Source organism: Zonotrichia leucophrys, chromosome 1 (assembly GCF_028769735.1).
Source record: "Zonotrichia leucophrys gambelii isolate GWCS_2022_RI chromosome 1, RI_Zleu_2.0, whole genome shotgun sequence".
Taxonomy (NCBI): domain Eukaryota; kingdom Metazoa; phylum Chordata; class Aves; order Passeriformes; family Passerellidae; genus Zonotrichia; species Zonotrichia leucophrys.
The window spans coordinates 89,977,629-89,997,022 of NC_088169.1; the positions used below are offsets into that span (position 1 = coordinate 89,977,629).

Below are 19,394 nucleotides of genomic sequence, written 5' to 3' on the forward strand. Positions count from 1 at the left end.
CCCTAGGAGTCCCCGGGAGCGGCCTCTCGGCAGTGTTTTCCGTGGAATCCCACGAACCCAGGATCTGGGAGCCGTTTCGCTGCCCGGGCGCTGTTTAACCGGCTGCGCTCACGGAGGGCGGAAGGCGCGGGGCTCTCCTCGGGCAGGAGGCAGCGAACGCTGCCCCCCCTCACTCCCCGCAGCCGGGAGTTTTTTCCTACTACAGCCCTTAAACTTTCCACCGGCGCGGAGGCTTTCCAGTTAACCCGTGCGGAAGCCGCAGCGGCGCTGCCGCGGCAGGGCGAGGAGGGCACCGTAGGCGCCTCAGCGCTCTCCGCCCCCCATGACGGCTCCCCCTCCTCGGGAGCAGCGGCGCCGCTCGCCCCTGACAACCTCCTCCCGCCGCGGGCCGGCAGCGCGGCCGGCGCCGGCCCCTTTAAATGGCGGCCGCGGCCCCGCCGTGCGCCCCGCGCAGGCAGCTGGCGGGCGCAGCGCGGCCCTCGCCCCCCTCCATGGTAAGCGCCGCGCTCTGCGCTCCTCGCCCGCCCCTCCGGCGGGCTCCGTGCCCCCGGCCGCCGCCCCGCCGCCCCCCCGGGCCAGCGGAGGGCCGCCCAGGTAGGTGCGGGCAGCGGCAGCCCCGCTCCCTTCCCGGGCAGCCGCACGGGCGGGCCCCGGACGGGCGGCGGCGGCGCGGCCCCGCGGGCAGCGCTGGGAAGCTCCGCCGTCCCCACCCACCTCCCCAAAGTTTTTGGGGCGAGGCGGGGCCAGGGGTAGGGAGGCCCTCGGGGAGCCCCGATGAGGGGGGCGGCGAACGCCCCGCGCGTCCCCGCAGGGAAGGTCTGGGCTCCCGGGAGAGCCGGCGGGGAGGCGGCCGCGGGGCTGCCGGGCTGAGCCCCGGCGTTTGGTGGGGAGGAGCGGGCGGGCAGCAACTGGTGGAGGTTGTAGCGAGTGCGGGTGTTGGCGTGGAAAAGCCCCGCGGGGGCCGCTCTGCTCTCAGCCCACGCTGCCCGGAGTGCCTGTGCCTTTGCCTCGCTCCGCTGTCCCCTCCGCAGCCTGTCCCCAGCCCGGGCCGCGGCCCCGGCAGCGCGGGGCGGGGTGGCCCCACACCGTCTCGGTTCTGAGCTGGTTTGGAGTTGAAACCCGGCGTTACCTCAGTCCGGCGGATCCGGTACTACAGGCGGGGTTACTGGTTAGGGCCCTGGGCTGGTTTTGTACCGTTTGCTAGTGGGATGGCACAAGTGACATTCATGGCTGTTTCCCTTCATAAAGTACAACGGACTTCCAAAGTGAAGAATACTGATAACAATGGAGAGTGCTACAGAATTGGAAAACAGTGCTGCTTATTATCTTAATAGTGTTATGAGTCAAATTACTTGTCTCTGAGGTGTTTGTATTTCTGTACAATTTATAGTGTAACTAACAGTAAGTATAAACACTTGATGTATCAGTATTATAATAGTATATGTCAGTACTCTGGTAAACATGCTACACCTGTATGACTTTTCTCAAGTTCTGAAAGGTCTCACAGGTTCCTGAGATGTGCTGCATGTTAGGCACTGATGTCTTGTGTTGATATAATTTGAGTTCTAAATATCTGTGCAGCTTCAACATGCAAGTTGGGTGGGGGGGCTGCACTGGAAATAAAATAGTTTGATAAAAAAATGTGAAATATAATTAAATATAGTGTAGTCTAGGGGGAACAAAATAAAACCAATGAAAAAGCTGTCCGTGGAAGTGTTTCCATGCCACTCACCTTGGTGAAACTACCATGTCAGGTTTCATTTAATATACAGCTGTTAAATGGACTAACCATCTTGCTTCACCTTTCTCCACCACTGCTGGATTACATACCTTACTTCTTTGTTCACAGGAAGTTCATGAAGTGGATCATGGTCTTATTAACCAGCTACTTGCTGATTCAGAGGAGACTCTTAATTCATGCACAGAGAAAATGCAGGGTCCTGCTCAGTATAGCTGGAGTGCTGACTGGAGCTTTTGGGTAATCTCTGCTAACTTGGCTTTAATTTATAAATATAATACCTGTCTGTTTTAATTTGCATATGTGTGTATATGTACAAGTTTTATATCCACAGTTCTCAAGTTGCTTTGTAGTCATGAATTACTAAAGTGTTCTCCACCCATGTAGTGAGGCAGGTAATTTTATCATTACTGGCTTACTGAAGTGTAAGGTGAGACTGAGAGGGGGTGAAGTTGTTTATCTGATGTCTCAGATCAAGTTAGTGACAGATCTTGTGGCTTCTATGCCCAGTCCTGTCTCTCAGGTCCTGAAAAATCCATGCCAGTGTTTCTTATGCCTATAGAAATACATTTTTGATGCTCTGATGCTTTTTAAGCATAAGGACTGAATTTTGATTCTTGGTGGTTGGTGGTTCTGAATTACATTCCTAGTGTTCATTTTTGTCAAGTAAGCATATTTGTTTTCCACAAGGGTAAATAAACTTCCTGTTTTCTGTAAGAATTGACTTTGTGAATAAAAAAGGCAGAAAATAAGTAATTTGGTTTTTTTTCTTTCTGGGGAAATGCCTGACTGAAAGCATAGTGTGTAATAAATAATAAGTGCCTATTTCAGTACTTTTCTTTTGGTAGATTTTTTTTTTTAAATGCCTTGAGAGAAGATGAATGTGTGTCTAGACTTGGAGTGTGTATGTTTTGCTGTTAATTTGGTGCATGGATTGTTATTGTTTGATAGTGAAGGAGACCACGTGTGCATGGAGCCACAGGCAGGGTAACAGCTGATCCTGTGGGAGACACAGAGTGCCAGAGCTGTGAGGGAGGGAGTCTGACTCAGGTTCTGTATCAGGTGTCCTCAGTACATCCCTGTGCTTCAGCTCATAGAGCATCATCTGGTCCACTGTGTTCTTCTCCTGACAGGGTCATCACAGTGTTCATTGTGCTTAGCAGTGAAAGATTGAGTAACTAGTGAAGGCCAGAAGGAGTCCATGGCAGAGCTGTGAGCAGAAGCAGGGGATCAGATTTTCCAACTCCTTGTTTATAAATCTAGCTTTTATGTTTTCACTCCTCTTCACAAGCAGATGTTCTAATGATCGGGACATCTGGTTTTGCACCTCAGGCCATAGGATAAATCCCTTCCAAATGCATGTATACTCTTAAAAATGCAGTACTAATCTGAAGCCAATGGAATGGGACAGGACTAATAAAATCCCAGCAGGTCATAGACTTATGTTGCTAGAGTGAGTTCTTGGGGTGTTCAGTATTTTCTTCACTATCCCTGCAGAAAGAAGGATTATCCAGGGCTGTCCTGCCTGTGCCCAGCTGTGTGTTGGTACTTGAGTCCATAGGAAGTCATGCTGTGCAGACAGTGCAACTGCCAGCTATGTTCTTGTTAGGTGGCAAATTGGATTGTGTAAGCTTGGTTTGTATAGAGCCAGTAATGCAGGTGGTATTTTGTGAGAGGAATAAAGCTGTTCAGATCTTGGTGCCAGGCTGTTGGACCTGCAGTTAACAATCCAGTGTTTCCTTGATAGGCCTGGTGATTTAAAATAAAGTTATTAGAGTATTCTGTGTGGAGAATGTAGATGTGCTATTGGCTTTGCACTCTTAGGTTTGAGACATGTGCTGGAGGCTTGAAGTTTCTCTTCAGGAGAGTGGGATCCTTCAGTGCAGTCGCAGCTGCTGTGTGAGGTGTTTTTCACTATTATTAAATGATTATCTTCTGTCTTATTTATACTGCAAGACCTTAGTATGTGTTTGATGTTGGTGTTTATCTGGCTCTGCAAACATGACCTTGCAGTTAAAACAAAGTAATTGTGCAAATACTTCCCTCTTGTAAGATAATGCTGTGGCTGGAAATGTTGTAGCCTTACCGTCTGTCACTGATTAGTTTTAAAAGCTGTACCAGTCTGCTTGCAGGAAGCCATGGTGCTTATTTTCTCAGCCTCAAGGCAACTGAATTGTAAAGCAGCAAGAACCGGGAAATCACAAATTCAAGATGAAAATTAATTAATTCCATTTAAAATGTTATGCCATTGGCATCTCTCCTTGCTCTTGACAGAAGATGTTTCAATAACATGGTTGATGATCAACTGCTGACTATTAAACCAAATTGTTAAATCTCCCTGAATTGAGTCACAGTAAATGTGTAGGTGACAGCATGGAAGGCAGTGTGTGAAGTATGTGTCACTAACATTTGACAAAGGTGATCTTAGTGTCCTGTGGCAGGTGGGGACCTGTTATGCTTGTTCTCACTCTTGAGTCAGTAGAATGGAGGAATTGCTACAACAGCAGGACTAGCCTCACTGGCATCCAGGGATCAGCTTTGTTGCCAGGGTTATTTGCTTGGAGAGGCTGCATGTTTCCAGCAGCTTAGATTTGCTCCAAGGGTTCATTTCTTCTGAGGGTGATATACTCTTGTTTTGCTGATGATAGAAACCAGATGTGGCTGTTAGAGCCTGGCTGGTTTGACTTCAATTTTTCATGGATTGAGTGGGAGTAGGCAGTTGTGCCATGCCTCTGGAAGTCAGGCCAGGTATCATGCATGCTCAATAGGTGCTGTGAGCACATGTAATTAGCAGCAGGCTGGGGCTGACAGCCTCTGGGACACAATCTCTCTCCTGGCTATGGTGAGTGGGGAGAAAGAAGGGTAGACAAAAAACTATCAGGGAGGGAAGAGGAATATCCTACTATGTGGAATTTTTCTTATCTCTTAAAAAAAAGAACACTTTGGGTATCTTTATTGAATAATTTTGAGAAATTAGTTTTCTCTGTTACTGTAAGCAATTCTTAAACTGATAGTATTACTGACTGCTGTTTTTAATGTTGGTGGTGTATCATGGGATATCTTTTGGTTTTTGTTTTTGTGGGTTTTTTTCTCCCCCCACCTGGAGGTGGACAAAGCTGGACTTCTGTAAACTTGTTGGAAGAAGAAAAAAAGATTGCTTACGAACTTAATCTCAGGGCTTTCTCTCTCCGCTGGAAACTGTAAAGCTTTTATCTCCAGTTGATTAAATAGTCCTAGTTTTGGCAACTGCAAATGGATGATGAAAGTCAATGATTGGAAATTATGATGTCTGGAAGCCCTATCTCAGGATTCTGAATTCATCTTTTTATGCCCTTCATACTGATATACGGTTCAGTTTAATATCCTTGGAAGAAAAAACCTGTGAAAGCCTTAATTATTTTCCTACCATAGTGAAAAAGGTAAAGGTGAATGAAGAGGCTAATGGAAAGGATCCTTGCATCAAAAGTGAGGATGTTGTGTCTGGGAACTCCAGTTTGTATTAATGAACAGTCAAAGAAAGTTCATGTTATGCCCACAGTAAGAAAAATGCCCATGAAAAAAAACCTAAAAAAGTAAGTCCTTCCCTTGGAATGAAAAGGTAGGTGGAATCCATGGAAATCAAATGAGCATTTCAGAAAATTGCTTGTATCTGGGAGGCTTCTTTAAGAATTTGAAAATGTGAGCTATCAAGGAGGCGTTGAAAAAAAGATAATAAAGGCTTAAAAAAGCAATTGATTGGAGTGCAAGTTGGATGTCAGTTTAAAGAGTTGGTCAGTGTGAAGGAGTTTGAAAATAGAGGCAAATAATTGATACAGTGAAAATAAGCCTTTTACTTTTCATAACATAAAAGCAACTGAGGTTGCACAAGATCAAGAAAGTATTTTGAATTTTTACATTGGATCTGGTTTCTGCAAGAAAGAGCTAGTCTGTGAGTGTGTGACAATATGTATGGCAAGAGTGCAGTAAGCATATATGACTCAAACCTGCACAAGGAGGGATGCAGATATGTATCACAATTTGGAAGATAATTTATTGAAGCACAGATACAAATTGAGGCACTTTGAGGCCCAAGACAGGTAGGAAATATTTATTGTATCTATAGTTGTTTGAATCTTCCTTCCATCTTTCTCTGATGACTCACCCCATTCTTGGAATGGCTTACTGGGCTGCTTGAAGTGGAGGTTGATATTTAAGTCCTTCTGACAGTGGCTCTCTCTTACATTATATACCTGATATGTTGTTCTTATTTGTGCGTCCAAATGTTTGGGTTGTGGAGGAGATAAATCAATTCTCTTGACATTGGAGGAGGATTTTTGGCCTCTTTATTTGCTGGTATGAAGCAGTCTGCTAAGGAGGATGAGAATTGGTTAAATTCATTGCTATAGGTCTACAAAGAGAATAAAATTCTTTAGGCGCATTAATGCTGCATTTTGGTGTTTTGTTGGTCGGGCATTTGTTTATTTGCCTTTTTTTTTTTTAATGCCCTAGCTTTAGTACAAATACCTTTTGCTGTAGTTGTAGGACTGTCATGTTGTTTGTTTACCTGCCTGGAATCTCCAGAAACAGGTACCTTTTTTCAGCCCTGTGGTAGCCTGATTATACAGCAGCAGTGTTTTAACCTGGTAGGAGGACAGACTGCAGTTCTACCTAACCCTTGAACATGGGTGATTAGGCCAAAGGGGTTTTCTCCCTTCTTTTGGTGCTGGGAATGTCTTTAGTGCTGTTGATGCAGCTCCAGACTGAGCACTGAGGTAGATCTGGTTGACATAAAATTTCAACCAGTTCTAAGCAAAGACTGCCAGTGTTTCCCTGTCAAAATAAGCTTTTGCCAGCTGCAGCAGTAGATAGTTCTATATAATATTAATTATTGCTATACACATATAAATTAGTCTAGAACCTAAAGATTAAGTATAAAAGGTCCGAAAGAAAATACTTCAGATTTGTGTGATGCACTTAATTTTTTCTAGACACTGGGAGAAAAACCATAAGGCAACATGGTTCAGGAAATCTGCATGGATATCCTTTTAATGAAAGGGAACTCCCTAATGCAGAATGAGAACTTTAAAAGTCAACTCTAGGAGATGGAAAGAAGATTTTTTAAAGTTTTATTTTGGCCTTAGTTGTTCATTTACAGCTTGTATTTCTGCAAACTGGTAGTGGTGTAGCATAGCACTGTCTTTTTCAGGTGTGCTATGGGTGAACCACTTGTATATAAGGAGAGGAAAGAGGACAGGTAGATAAAATTGTGCAAGATGTGATTGTTTTGTGGTATATTGTCATTAGCAGCAGCCAGGAGAAGTTTTGGGGCAATTGCTTGGTGAGTGCCACTTTCCATAGAATTTCAAATGCAGCAGGGCTACTGGCAGGCTTAATGAGATGACCAGAGTAATTTACAGCAAAGCAGTTTATGTAATTGGCCACAGTCATTCCTGCATTATTATCCATGTAGTGTTGTGGTTTAATATGCTCCTTCAGGTTTTCACTGTAGTCCTGATTGAAAGTATTTATGTCTCCTTGTATGAGTTGCTGAAAACCAAACGGCACCAAGGGGAATTACTACCATGGTGATGGTTTCCTTCATGATGTTGTTTTCTGATCCTTGTTTGGGCACTGTTACTAAACTTAAATATAGATCAGAGATGCAGTTACAGAGAGACAGATTTTACTGGCAGGGTAAGGAGGGAAATGTTCAGCTGAAGGGTGCTGTTCATTTGCCTCTGTATTTGTCTACTTTGCCATCACATACTCTTGGTGGGACTTTGTTGCAGGCAAGGAAGATGAGTTGAGAAGTTAAGTCTTGTAGTTTCTTTATTGTATAAGGCATTTTTCATCACCCTCAAAACATCTGGATTTCCCTGTCTCTGTTAAATGGATCAAATAAGTCTTAAGACAGGCAGTTTGAACTTTTTTTGTATTACTTCGGCAGCGTGCAGCGGAAGATCAGGTGAAAAAACAGATGTTCTTAACCAATAACATTGGCTACTTGTTCCATACATGTGATAGAAAAACAAATGTGAGTCAGATGAAACTGCTGTTCAGAAAGGAATGTATTTTGTTATCCAAAAGGAAATCATCTTGATTGGGCTTTTAATTGCCATTGCATCATAATACTTAGTACACTTATGGCTGTTGAAAGCTGGACAACATAGTTACAAGACTCAAAATTAGCCTGGGGAGTAGACAGATTGACTTGAGCAAAAGGGTAACTTTTTGCTGGAGGATGACAAACTCCCTTCAAGTACGCTTAACTTTAAGTGTTAAGGTAGTGCAGAGTTCATCCAAACACACTTGGTTTATTTGTATTAAGTTTGTTTTAGAAGTTGGTGTATCACAGGACTTTGTGGCTGTATTTTGATTTACCCTTTATCTTTTTGGGTAAATCTTCATGGGGTAGACAAAACTACTAAAATAGAAGAAAAAGAATGCTTGAGTGCTGCATTTGTTAAGTCAAGACAATAGATACAGATCCACAATTTTCCCCTAAAAAATGAGAAGGACTTTGACAGTTAGGAAGGAACCTTGTGAACTTGGCTTGTGCTAATTCTGGGGAGACAACATGAGATGTGGTTTCTGGTGAGGGGCATTATAGGAATAGTTTTACTACCAGTTTCAAAAATGTTATTGCCAGCTAGGGAGACGTTGATGAAGATGCTGAGTAAATCTGAGATTGGGACACCTTAGCTCTTAAAAGCAGTTTAATTTCTAATTCAGAACTGAGGAAGATGTTTGTCCATGGAAGTGTCCAAAGCTCTTGAACTTTTTACTTAATTTTTGTATTTAAAATCTAAGTGTTTGTTTCATCCAAACTCATAGGTGCTTGGTGGCAGTTATATAAATAATTCTATTTGAATCTGAAATAATCAGCCTCCTTGCTAATTGCCAATGTCCACACTCAGGTGTTCAATCAGCTGCAGATGGTGTTCTCTTATAAACAGGAAATGCACTTAAAACAGTCTGTGCTAATGCTATTTTTGAGACCTGAGTCACACTGGTACCCAGGCTCTGCTAAGGCCTTTCTGAGATCACTTTGAATCCTCTCACTGGCTTTCTGATGGAAATAAATTGTCAGTGAATATTTTTCTGCATGGATATACTTCCCAATATTCTCCTATTCCTTTCAGAACAGGAAGATTCCCCGTGATATATCCTATCTTTGCTTTGGGAAAGCAGAAGAGTTACCTTGTTTTTCTGGCGAAACCAGTTCCTGCTATTTAAATATGTAGCTGATCTTGACAGCGGAACTGCAGGTCCTCCAAAGCCACCACCCAGCTAGGTGCACAGACAGCTACTTACCCTAGCCAGCAGCCGGGGCTGCAAAATGACTGTAAATACAACCTCTTTTTGTTCCATTATCTTCTCCTTTCAGATTTTCAGATTGAAATCTGAGTGATTACAGTGCCTTGACGTGCATTCTTCTGTTTCTTCTGTCAGTTTCCTCAGTAGGGCTGTGCTGCGAGAGGGCTCTCTGCTGCTGACTCCGTGTATTTAGTTGTGAAAATGTAGCAGACAGGTAAGGCAGGTGGAAAGGGAGAGCCAATGCAAAGAAAGCAGAATAGGAGCATGGCTGCTGTTCCCCTCTCAGAGGAGGCAGAGATCTGTTGGGCATGCAGAGCCCTGTATCCCTTGCCTCTAAGTGCCTGTGAAGAGCTGAGCTCTGCATGGCTGGTAATGTACAATTTTGGGAAATTTGGGTATACCTGAAGCATGCCCTGATGTCCTGAGCTCCTGCTCTGAACCTCAGCCTAACTTAAAACAGGGAACAGTGGCTGAGTTTTGATTTGGCTCCATGCTGAGCTGCCAGGTGCAGATGTACTCTTCAGGTTGGTTCCTGGATTGTAGCCTTCAACAATGCAGAGAGGAGAGGGTGCTAGGCATTAAGTGCTTCTTTCCAAGCTGCTGTTTCCCTGGTGATAGTACTTTTCCTCTGCTGTTCCCTTTGGGACTTCTGTGAACTCTTGAAGTGATTTATGCTACTGCAGTCTGCTTCCCAAAATCAGTTTTGGTGATGGTGGTTTTAGGTTGGAGCTGGGCAGTTCTTAAATGTCACCCCTGCATAAGTTTTCCCTGTCCAGTTGCTGCAGTATTTGTGTGCCTGTTCTGCAAGGCTGGGGTATTTCGGCCTGTTTTCCAAGGCAGCATGCAAGCAGAGGCTGGCAGAGCGCTAGCTAGCACTGCTGGAGGGTGGCCAGCACCAGCTCTGAGCAAGTGGGTGAGAGAGGGGGGAGCTGCAGAGGCTTTGGCCAGGGATTTGTATGGTTTGGAACAGGCTGCAGGCAGCTAGAGGAGGTATGTGTAGGGGGTGTGTGTCTTCTGACTTTACATTAGCTTCATGTCTCAGTCAGTTTTATTCTGAAATGGAGCATATGCTTTGCTCTGCACTGTACATGGCAAGCTTGAGATTTTTATCTCCAAATCAGAGATATCATGAAAGTACATTGGCTTCGCTGTTAAAATGCTTTAAAACACTTACTTGCAGAAAAAAACAGGACTGAATACTACAAAACCATTGCTTCAAAATAAGCAGAGGATATTCTCAATCCAAGGTCTTGTTTTTCAGGAAAAAAGATATAGTACTAGTAATGGCAGGAGGTTTTCTTTTAATTGATAAGAATGTTATAATTTTGTTTCCCAAGCACTTTCAGCTGAACCCTGTTTCAGTGAAATGGGAAAATGAGCTAATTCTGGTGTGACCTTGAAGGCGAAATTTGTGAGAGTTCCTCACATGTTCTAAACTGAAATACTCTGTTACAAAATTCTTCCCAGTCTGTTCTACTGTTTTGGTTTGTTGGGTGTTTTGATTTTTTAAAAATTTGTTTTGGGTTTTTTCCCTTGTTTTTTTTTTTTATAGAACATGAAAAATGTAATCTCTAACTGGTTATGCAATTCAAAGTTCTCTGAAGAAATACCTTTGTATTTTCAACACTAAGTCTTTTAATTTTCTTCTTGGGAAGGATGCCAGATTTTAAAATTCTTCACAAAAATGTTACCTTTGTTATAATTATATAACCTGATGTTAGCAGCATAGTATTTCATAAGATGTTAAATTTTCTTGTCTGTCAAAATCATAACTGTAACAACTTTGGTTGTGGATTTTCTAGGCTGTTTTGAGAGTCATATAGGTGAAGCTGAAGCATGAGACCTTCATTTCTGCTCTTGAAGGAACACTGTGACTGTGGGAAATGACCAGGCCTTCTGTAAGCATTATTCCAGCTCAGCCAGGTTCATTTTCTACATGGGGAAACATTTGTGATCAGGTCTCCCTGGTCAGTAGTTGACCAGAACTGCTTTTCAGGAAAACAGGCTTTCACCATGTGCTGGGTCAATGCTGGCTTGGTGAAACTGGTGTCCATCTCACTTGGTGAGAGCTGGGCTACTCCTGTGGGACACAGTGCTTTGATGTGTTCTACCCAGTCTACAAAATAAATGGAAATAGTCTTCCTTTCAGAAGCACCTCATTCAGTCACTTCCTTGTCACTGGGTGTCAAATGTTTTCTGAGTGGCATCCAGTATTTCAGCAGCTCTCCATAATGCAATAGTTCTGAGGAGTTTCCATCTGTGTGGATTTTTGGAAGCTCCTGGTGTTATTGGCAAGGCATAATCTGCCTAACATGTTCAGTGTGCCTGCCTGTGTGAGAATTGTGAGAACTATTTAATAGTAACACTTGTTTTGGGAGAACTAGGGATCTGTCTTTAGCCTTGTTTATGGGGTCTCGTAGGCTTAAAGAAACACAACTACCACCCCTCACTCCTCTATTCACCCCAACTTTCCTCACCCCCAATGAAACTAACCCCTGGAAGATACAGTAGCTGGAGTATTTGCCAGTGACTTGTATTTTAATATCCCTTTCTTTAAATTATACAAACTGTATTTCCAGCAGAAGAAAGACATACTTTCACCAAAGTTCTTCTGGGTGCCACTGAAGGAGAATGCTGTTGTTTTTCTGCTCAGTCAATAAGAAATGTTAGAGTTCCTTTCTCGTTCAGCTTCTGCAAAGAAGAGGGGGGCTGGGCCACAGGAGTGGGGTCATAATGGCTTTAGTGCACAGCCCTGTGCCTGCCAGTGGCCCTGTGCTTATGAGACTTCCCCCCTCCGCAGGTAAGGGTGAAGGAAAAACAGCATATAATGAATGTACGGAAAATAGCTGTAGGTCCCTAAACATATCCCCCTCCCACTTTGACAAGGAGTTTGTTCACATTTCCTTGAGAGCATGGGAACTTTTGAAAAGCAGACTTCTAAGGAATACAATGGCTGAGCAAACCCTGGCAACAGTTGCAAAAGTTGCTTGGTTTCTTTTTTTTTTTAATCGGTTGACATGCTTCTCATGACCTATCAATTAAATACAACTGTGTGGATAAGCAGATGTGATCAAATATCTCCTTACTAAAAAAAACCAACAACCAAAAACTCCCAAACACACACAACACCCCTCCCAAAACCAACAAAAGTGAACCAAAGTAGACAGTAAGTCACCCTAAGTAATGTCATGGTCCTGTGAGTGGTTCTTTCCCCATGTAAATTAAATGCTTTTGTCCTTCAAGAGAGAAGAGAAGTCACTGCTAGTAAAGCTTTTGAGTACTTAATGATTGAAAATTGCTCCTAAACAGGTTTTTTTGTAATTTTTTTTCAAGAAGTGGTTAGTGAAAGTAGATCACTGTAACAGAGTAGATCTGAATTGTTTGTGTACAACAAGATGAACTGAAGAAGTCTGACACTTCCAACGTACAGCCTAGTGCTTGGTGTCAACAGAATTGGGAAACTGTGCCCTGTAACTGCAAAAAGATAAGGCAGACTGGCAGTCATGTGGATGTGAGCTTTCACTGTGATTCTGTGCCTAAAAGCAATCTGTGATTCAGATTTATGTTTGTGGTAATTCCCGCAATGCTATACCTAGCTTTCAAGAAGGACACTGAAAATGAGAGGATTCAGAAAAGCCAGAAGAATAAATCTGAAAAAGAACAATCTTTTTGCTGATAGACTTGAGAAGCTTAATTCCAACCTTAGAAGGAGATATGGAGTAACTTGCTTACCATCTAAAAATAATTCACAAAGTAAAGATGAAGTTAACCAAATATACTAGCAGAAGAACTATCCATAGATAGGATGGATTTTTCCATCCAGAGTAACTTTTAATTAAAAAAGGTAAAATATATATTTTATTTTTTTCCAAAGAGAAATTTGGTCATTGCAGCTCTGCTTTTAAAGCCAGAGAGCTGTGGCTTGTGTATTATAGATTAGATTGTATGATTAATGAACTTTTGTGGACTGGAGAAATGGCTGCAGTGGGATCAACATTTCTGTGATGGAAAGGCTTGTCAGATCTAGTACCTTTTACAGGTGAGAGATCATCTCAGTGTGCCATAGAAAGTGTTCCTGTGATAATAAGGGAGTCTGCCTGAATCTGTCCTGGAGTATGTGAAGTCTCAAGTTTGTCTCCCTTACACTGTTAAATGAGGCTTTTATTCAGGGCTGTTAACTTGGTTCTCATCTCCCCTAGTGAGTCTTTAATTTCACTGAAAGTGGGATCTCTAGTATGTTTTGTTTAGGTTCTTTTTGGGGTTTTTTTGTTGTTGGGGTTTTTTTGGTTTTTTGTTTTTGGTAGGCTTTGGGTTGATATTTTTCCCTACTTTTACATCCCTATTTTCCCCTAATCAGATGCATTTAAAAAACATTTGCAGTATAGAGGAGTCCTGTATAAAATCCAGACTTCTCTCTGGCTGGGTGTTGTTTTTCTGGAGACTGTGTTCTTTTTCTTTCTCCTGATGCTAAGAAGGGTTTTATTATTCAGTAGAAATGCAACAGCTTTTGCCAGAATACTTAATGTTTGTTTTAATATGCTTATGGAAGGTTAAAATGTACTTTTATCCTAACCTCACTAATGCCTCCAAATTTGTTTTTGACCATGTCTAGAAATGTCATAGGAAAGTACAGGTCTTTGGGGAATAGTCAGATGATCTTCTGTTTGGGGTTTTAGGGTTAGTGGCTTGGATTTACATATTAGACAGAGGAGCAAAGCTTTAAGTTCCATGGGCAATATTTAAGTGAGGCTTCTGAGCATAAAAGAAATAGTAGTTTGGACAGCTTCCTTATAGGCTTGTTTGATTCTGGGACCCTGAGCCTGTGGTGATAACTGATTCTGAAGCTGAAGCTCAGTGGGAGGCATCTCTTCAAATGTGGTGATATGAGAGTTATTACCCTACTGAAAAGGTCAACTTACCTGTGATTTCAGCTGTTGAATTCATAGCTGCATGTCACAGCTGTAGAATGCAAACCTCCAGGTTACCTGGGTTTTGTGATGTCTCAAAACAACGGGAAAACACTAACAAAACAAATGCAGAATTATTGCTGTCATTAGTGATTGTTAAAAAATGTGCACACCATTCTTCTGAAGTTGATTGCTTATTTGCATGCTTAGTGATATCTGCAATCAAATAATTTCCTAATGATTAGGATTTTTTTATGTACTCCTGGGAGAAGTTGTTGCTTAATTTTCCTCTGCAGTTTGCTAAATGGCTCAAATTGTTTGCAGTGGCTACACTTTGAAGATGTAAATGTGCAGGGAATCTGTTTTTCTTACCAGGCTTCTATCCTATAAATAACTCAGCTTAGTTCTATTTAAGTTTACATGTGTTTTTCTGGAACATGACTTTATATAGTTGAACCGTCCATTTCCAAACAAGGTATGAGAATCATTTGGTTATGTGTCTCCAATATCTGGTTCTTACATAACTGTCTTCTGTAAAACTTCTTGGTTGTCACTGAAAATGGTTTTCTGTTGATGCTGTTTTACAGGTTTCTGGTTTATATTGTGGCTTCAGATGAAAAATGCTAATAAATTGTTGGCTGCACTTAATAATTTCCTTGGTGATTAAATATAGCATGACCATAAATGCCTAAGATTATCCTCAGGCCAAGTGTTTGCCTGATGATTTATAATTAAACTTAGAAATGTGTATGTATTAAAAACAAGTTGCTGTTTTCATCTTGTGAGTGCCATGCTACAACCTGTTTTATGCCTTTCCTCTTTTTATGTTTTATATTTCGTAACTCAGAGGTGGCAATCTGCTTCAAATACTGCCACATGTTGGACATTATAGTAGAGATTAGGAGAGATGCTGTATTCATAGAAATGTCTTGTTTTCTTCACTTTAAGGAAATTAAAGTTGCCAACAGTGTTAAAATTGCCCCTCTTGTTTCCCAAGTTTGTTGAGGGATCTCTTCTCAATCACCAAGCCACCTACTGAGTAGGTAAAAAGTGCATATTTAAGTGAGCTAGTTTTCATGCAAAGGAGGGAAAAGATAAGGTTCAAACGTTTCAATGTGCTCTCATTTTTCTGCTGATGAGATAAGGATTCAGAGCAGACTCTGCCTAAGTGTCCTAAGAGCTCAGTAGAAATCTACCATTAATAAGGTTTTCTTATAGTCCAGTCACTCATGACAATGCTTCTAAATGCCAGCAAGGATTTCTAAGACAAGCTGTAACACATTTTATGCTCTAGAAAATTTCAGTTCTAAGTAAAACTCAGTATGCTGAGTCTGGACTCTTGGAGCTGTTGAACTGGCTGATTAATGCATTAATATAAATAAGTCTGTGACACTGTGATGCTCCCCTTTTCTTTGATTCCCTTTGTCTTGTAACCACAAAGATGCTGAACTTCAGTGTAGCTCTTTGCTCTTGTATACATCATGTTTGAGAAACTACATTTCTCCTTAAAAGCATTGCTTCCTAAATCATGACTTCACAAATTGTGATTTTTGTTTTCCTCTCATGGCAAACTAATTCTTTTATTCCCTGTATGCTGGTGTTGGCAATGCAAGTCCAGACTTCAGTCAGCTGAGGTAGGACTGTTTGTAAACCATAGGGACTCGAACTACAGGTGGAAACTTGACAGGTGTGAGTTAATTTTTCATTTTTCCCTATGTCTCTTTCCAGAGTAATTGCAAAGAACTAGATTTCTTCAAAGCAGTGCAGATATTGGATGTTTTTTTTGGATGATCAGTTAAAAGTGTGCATTTCAGGGCTGGATGTTGCAAGCCAAGAAATCATAGCCCACCTACTTCAGCAGATTACATGCTTTCCAAGAATGTTGTTTTTATAATCACAGAAATAACTGAAATATAACTGGAGGCATTACAGTTTAGAGGAGACATGTCTAACATGTTTCTCTTTAGCTACACTCAAACCTTTCATGTTTACTTTTCTCAAGAGGGGAGGGGTGGATGTAATTTCTGTCACCATCCCTTGCTGTCTTTTTGCATTACAATGCTCAGAATATCAGTGGACAGCAAATATGTACTCAAACAGAGGTCAAACATATAGACTTCCTTTTATTCATGGTGTAGAAGGTAAATTGACTTATTTTTGAAGAGCTGATCTGTGTCAGAGCAACTTTGCTCTCTCACATGTTACATGCACTTGAACACTTGACTTTGAGGTTGCACTTGAACTTGCACTTGCTGTGGCCTAAGAGCTCAGTTCTCAAGTATAAGATGCCAGACAATTGTAAGATCTAAGTGTAGGGTGGTGTTCAGGGAACTTTTGAACTGCAAGAAGCAGGAATGTCCTCAGTGAAAAAGAGCAAAATGTGGGAATCTTGAGGAGGTGGGAGCAGTGCATTTGTTCTAGTTTATTAAAAGGCCATCAAGCTGAAGATAAGTCTGGGGTTGTCCTGGGTGTTTTTTGGACAAGCACAAACATAGTGAAAGGATAACGCCAACTAACATGCTGCAGGAGTGTGTCTAAAGTAAGGTCATGCAGTCAAAAGTAGTTCTTTGCCTCCTTTCTTCCTTCTTCCCCCATCCTAAATATAAATAGCAACTAATCTTGTGGTGGAGATGGTTTAATGGTGAATGTCAAGTTTTGGAGTAATGCAGGGGCTCAAGCAGAGAATAGCATCCATGTGCTTAAGATCTTTAGAAAGGTAAAAAAAAAGTGTGAAAGAGGCTTTTGTAGTATATTTATACCTGGTTCTAGGAACACTTAAAAGTGATTTCTTCCTGTAATAGTTTTAGTCCAGCTGAGTCATGACTTTATACAGCATTTAGTTAAGACTGCCTCTAAAATAAGTGTCCAATATCTGTTAAGGAAATAAAAAAATGATCCTCTTACAACTGAAAATGAATAGTAGGACTTCTATGCAGAATATTTTCTGGAGAAGGTGCTGAATCTCTTAATTTGTATGGGAGCAGGTACATTGGTTTATAGGAGTAAGGAGTTAAAGTCCATTGAGATAGTCCTCTGCTGTGAGTTTACTGCCCAATTTGAATCTTAAGAAAATCCTAGACAATGATCTCTTTAAAATGGGGTGAGCTGTAGAACATGACAGAAAATCAAGGAGTGATGGTGATGCTGCTATTCATTCTTACTGGAGGAAACTATTTTCTTTGTTCCTACAGTTCTAGTTACAGCAACTGTTGAAAAATCCAGTGCAGTGAAGTATTCCGGAAGTAATATTCCAAGCAGACATTGACGTTCTCTGTTGGGTCCTTTTGTTCTATTGGCCTCCATGAGGGCTTGATTTTTTCTGTCACCTCTGTGTTATGGCCTTGCTGCCTTTTCCCTTGGTCTGTGCTAGAATATTTAGTCCCAAAAGGGCTCTCATCCCCTTACAGGGGGAGCAGGTTGCTATCATAGCACTGTAATGCCTTGTGACTGGCATCTGGCCTGATACAGGGAATAGTTTGGCCCATGCCAAATAAATACTCTTACATAAGTAAGCATAAAGTTACAGTGATGATCACATTTAGATACCACCTATTCTTTATTGCTCTTCTGAGGTTCATTTGTTCTTCAAGATAAAATTACACATCCAGTGTGAAGACAGTTGATGGCTGAAAATAAATCTGTTTGCATAACCTTTTACTGTTCTTTGTTGCAGCTCTCAAGTTCCACTTACAAATATAGGAGTGAGGAATTCAAGAGACAGTTTTCTCATCTGCCAGACTCAGAGAGACTCATAGTAGGTAAGAAGTAATCACAGAAAGTCTTTGTCTTCTGTTTGGTGACTTCAGATTGCAGTCATGTCAAAGCATTTTGTGGTTTTTTAATGGCAAATTCTGACTACAGGTGATAACTCCCTTTTCTCCTGTCTTTGAACTAGCAAAAAATACTTTCAAGGAAAGCCAGGTCCATACTCCTCCCTTCTACTGCCTGCTTTGTGGGAAAAATAAAAAAAGGAATGTTGTTTCTGAGACCCTGTTAACTAGGTAGATCATCTTTAGAAAAAGCTTTCCCCTTTCTCCCTGGAACTAATACCCTTTCCCAAGGCACCTTGATTAATGTGACTCCCGGGACAGAGTGACACGTGGGTGGTTGTAATTTAAAAGACTATTTTTCAGATGAATGGGAGAGGAAAGAAGCAGGTGTCAGAGAATAATCAAACTGTGATGCATTACTTTTCTCAGCACTGAAATATTCCTTTTCCAGCTCTCTTCCACTCCACTGCAGGATCCAAAGAAGGCAAGCATGTAACCCTACCTCCTTTGCATAGTGATGCACCTTATTCCCTTCATCACCGCCTGTGTTGTATTTATGTAACAAATACACTGTATATTTTCATACAGAAGTGGCATTGTGACTGTTTCAAGTTCATCTCTCATTTTATGCAACTTTTAAGGAAGTGAATATTGAGAGGCTGTTTAATGTGTGCTTGGAGTATGCAAGCAACAGCTCTGAAGCAGTTAAATCCCTTTTTAAATTTCCAGTCTCAAGAGGCAGTTATCCTCTGAAATGCCTTATGCATTTTTAAAATACTTCAGTAGGGACGTAAAACAGAAGGAAAGGATATTACTTCAAAGCATTGTTTTGATGTTTCTCCTGTTGGATTGATGCAGAAAGCCATGGAGCAAACTCTGAAGCACAGTTTCAAAGGGACTGCGTAGGATTTAGAGAAAGATTTAGTAACAGGTTAATCTCAATCTGCTCCATAAGAAGCAAAGCCACTACTTTCATATAAATTTCTTTTACCCCATAAAAAGCAGTGTTTCCTTGAAAGGACTTTTTGCATCCTCCGAGCAAGGAGCTCTTCCTTTGCTTGGTGTAGAGAAACTTGGTCCAGGCTTTGCAGTGCTCCAAGAAACCACTGCTTGCTGCTGTTCATTAAAAGAATTGTTACTGCTTCTGTTTTTAAATCAACTGTTAAAATTAAGTAACTATTCCACTGTACTGACCACTGTATATGAATATTATAGAAAATAGTATCTTCTTAAAATGAAGGGAATTACTTAAACCTTCTAAATGGGAGCTTAAAGGAGTGCTATTATAATGTGCCTGAAAATGTTGTTTTCAAGCAGCATATTAAGTTACGGTTGTGAAAACTTAAAAGGAGAAATGCTAATCTCTTCCATCTCTTTTGATATTCTCTTTTGTGTAGGTAGGTCAGAGTGGGATTGCTCATCAGTTGCCCAATGATAACCTCTGTAGATCTGAATCCCTCTCCTAAAAAACGTATAAGTCAGATGCAAGCTTCTTAGTAATGCTCTCCTCAAGTCCTTAACTTCAAACTCCTGTAGCATTTTGGTATCTGACAGTTCTCAAGCATGCACTTAGTTCTTTAGATTTAGGCTTCTGTAGTTCTAGTTGTATTTACATCTCCAAGGGCTTGTATACATGACTCATTCTTGTTATAAGGAAATTTATTTCTGCTTGATTATTTGAGG

At 41.5% G+C, this 19,394-nt stretch overlaps 1 protein-coding gene across 5 annotated transcripts in view; it reads left to right on the forward strand.

Moving 5' to 3' along the window:
- The first annotated feature begins 366 nt into the window (after positions 1–366).
- The window catches only part of GRAMD1C (GRAM domain containing 1C), a 51,215-nt gene continuing 32,187 nt past the window's right edge, over positions 367–19,394 (forward strand). For 2 of the 5 annotated variants that reach the window (XM_064721904.1, XM_064721914.1), the window contains exons 1-3: positions 367–494; positions 1,850–1,978; positions 17,615–17,699. In XM_064721904.1, the coding sequence (XP_064577974.1) occupies positions 420–494; positions 1,850–1,978; positions 17,615–17,699 (289 nt within the window). In that variant the 5' untranslated portion in view covers positions 367–419. Of the gene's footprint in view, positions 595–759; positions 817–1,017; positions 1,148–1,849; positions 1,979–17,614; positions 17,700–19,394 lie in introns of those variants that run through there. The other 3 variants (XM_064721931.1, XM_064721922.1, XM_064721940.1) reach the window with 3 other exon arrangements.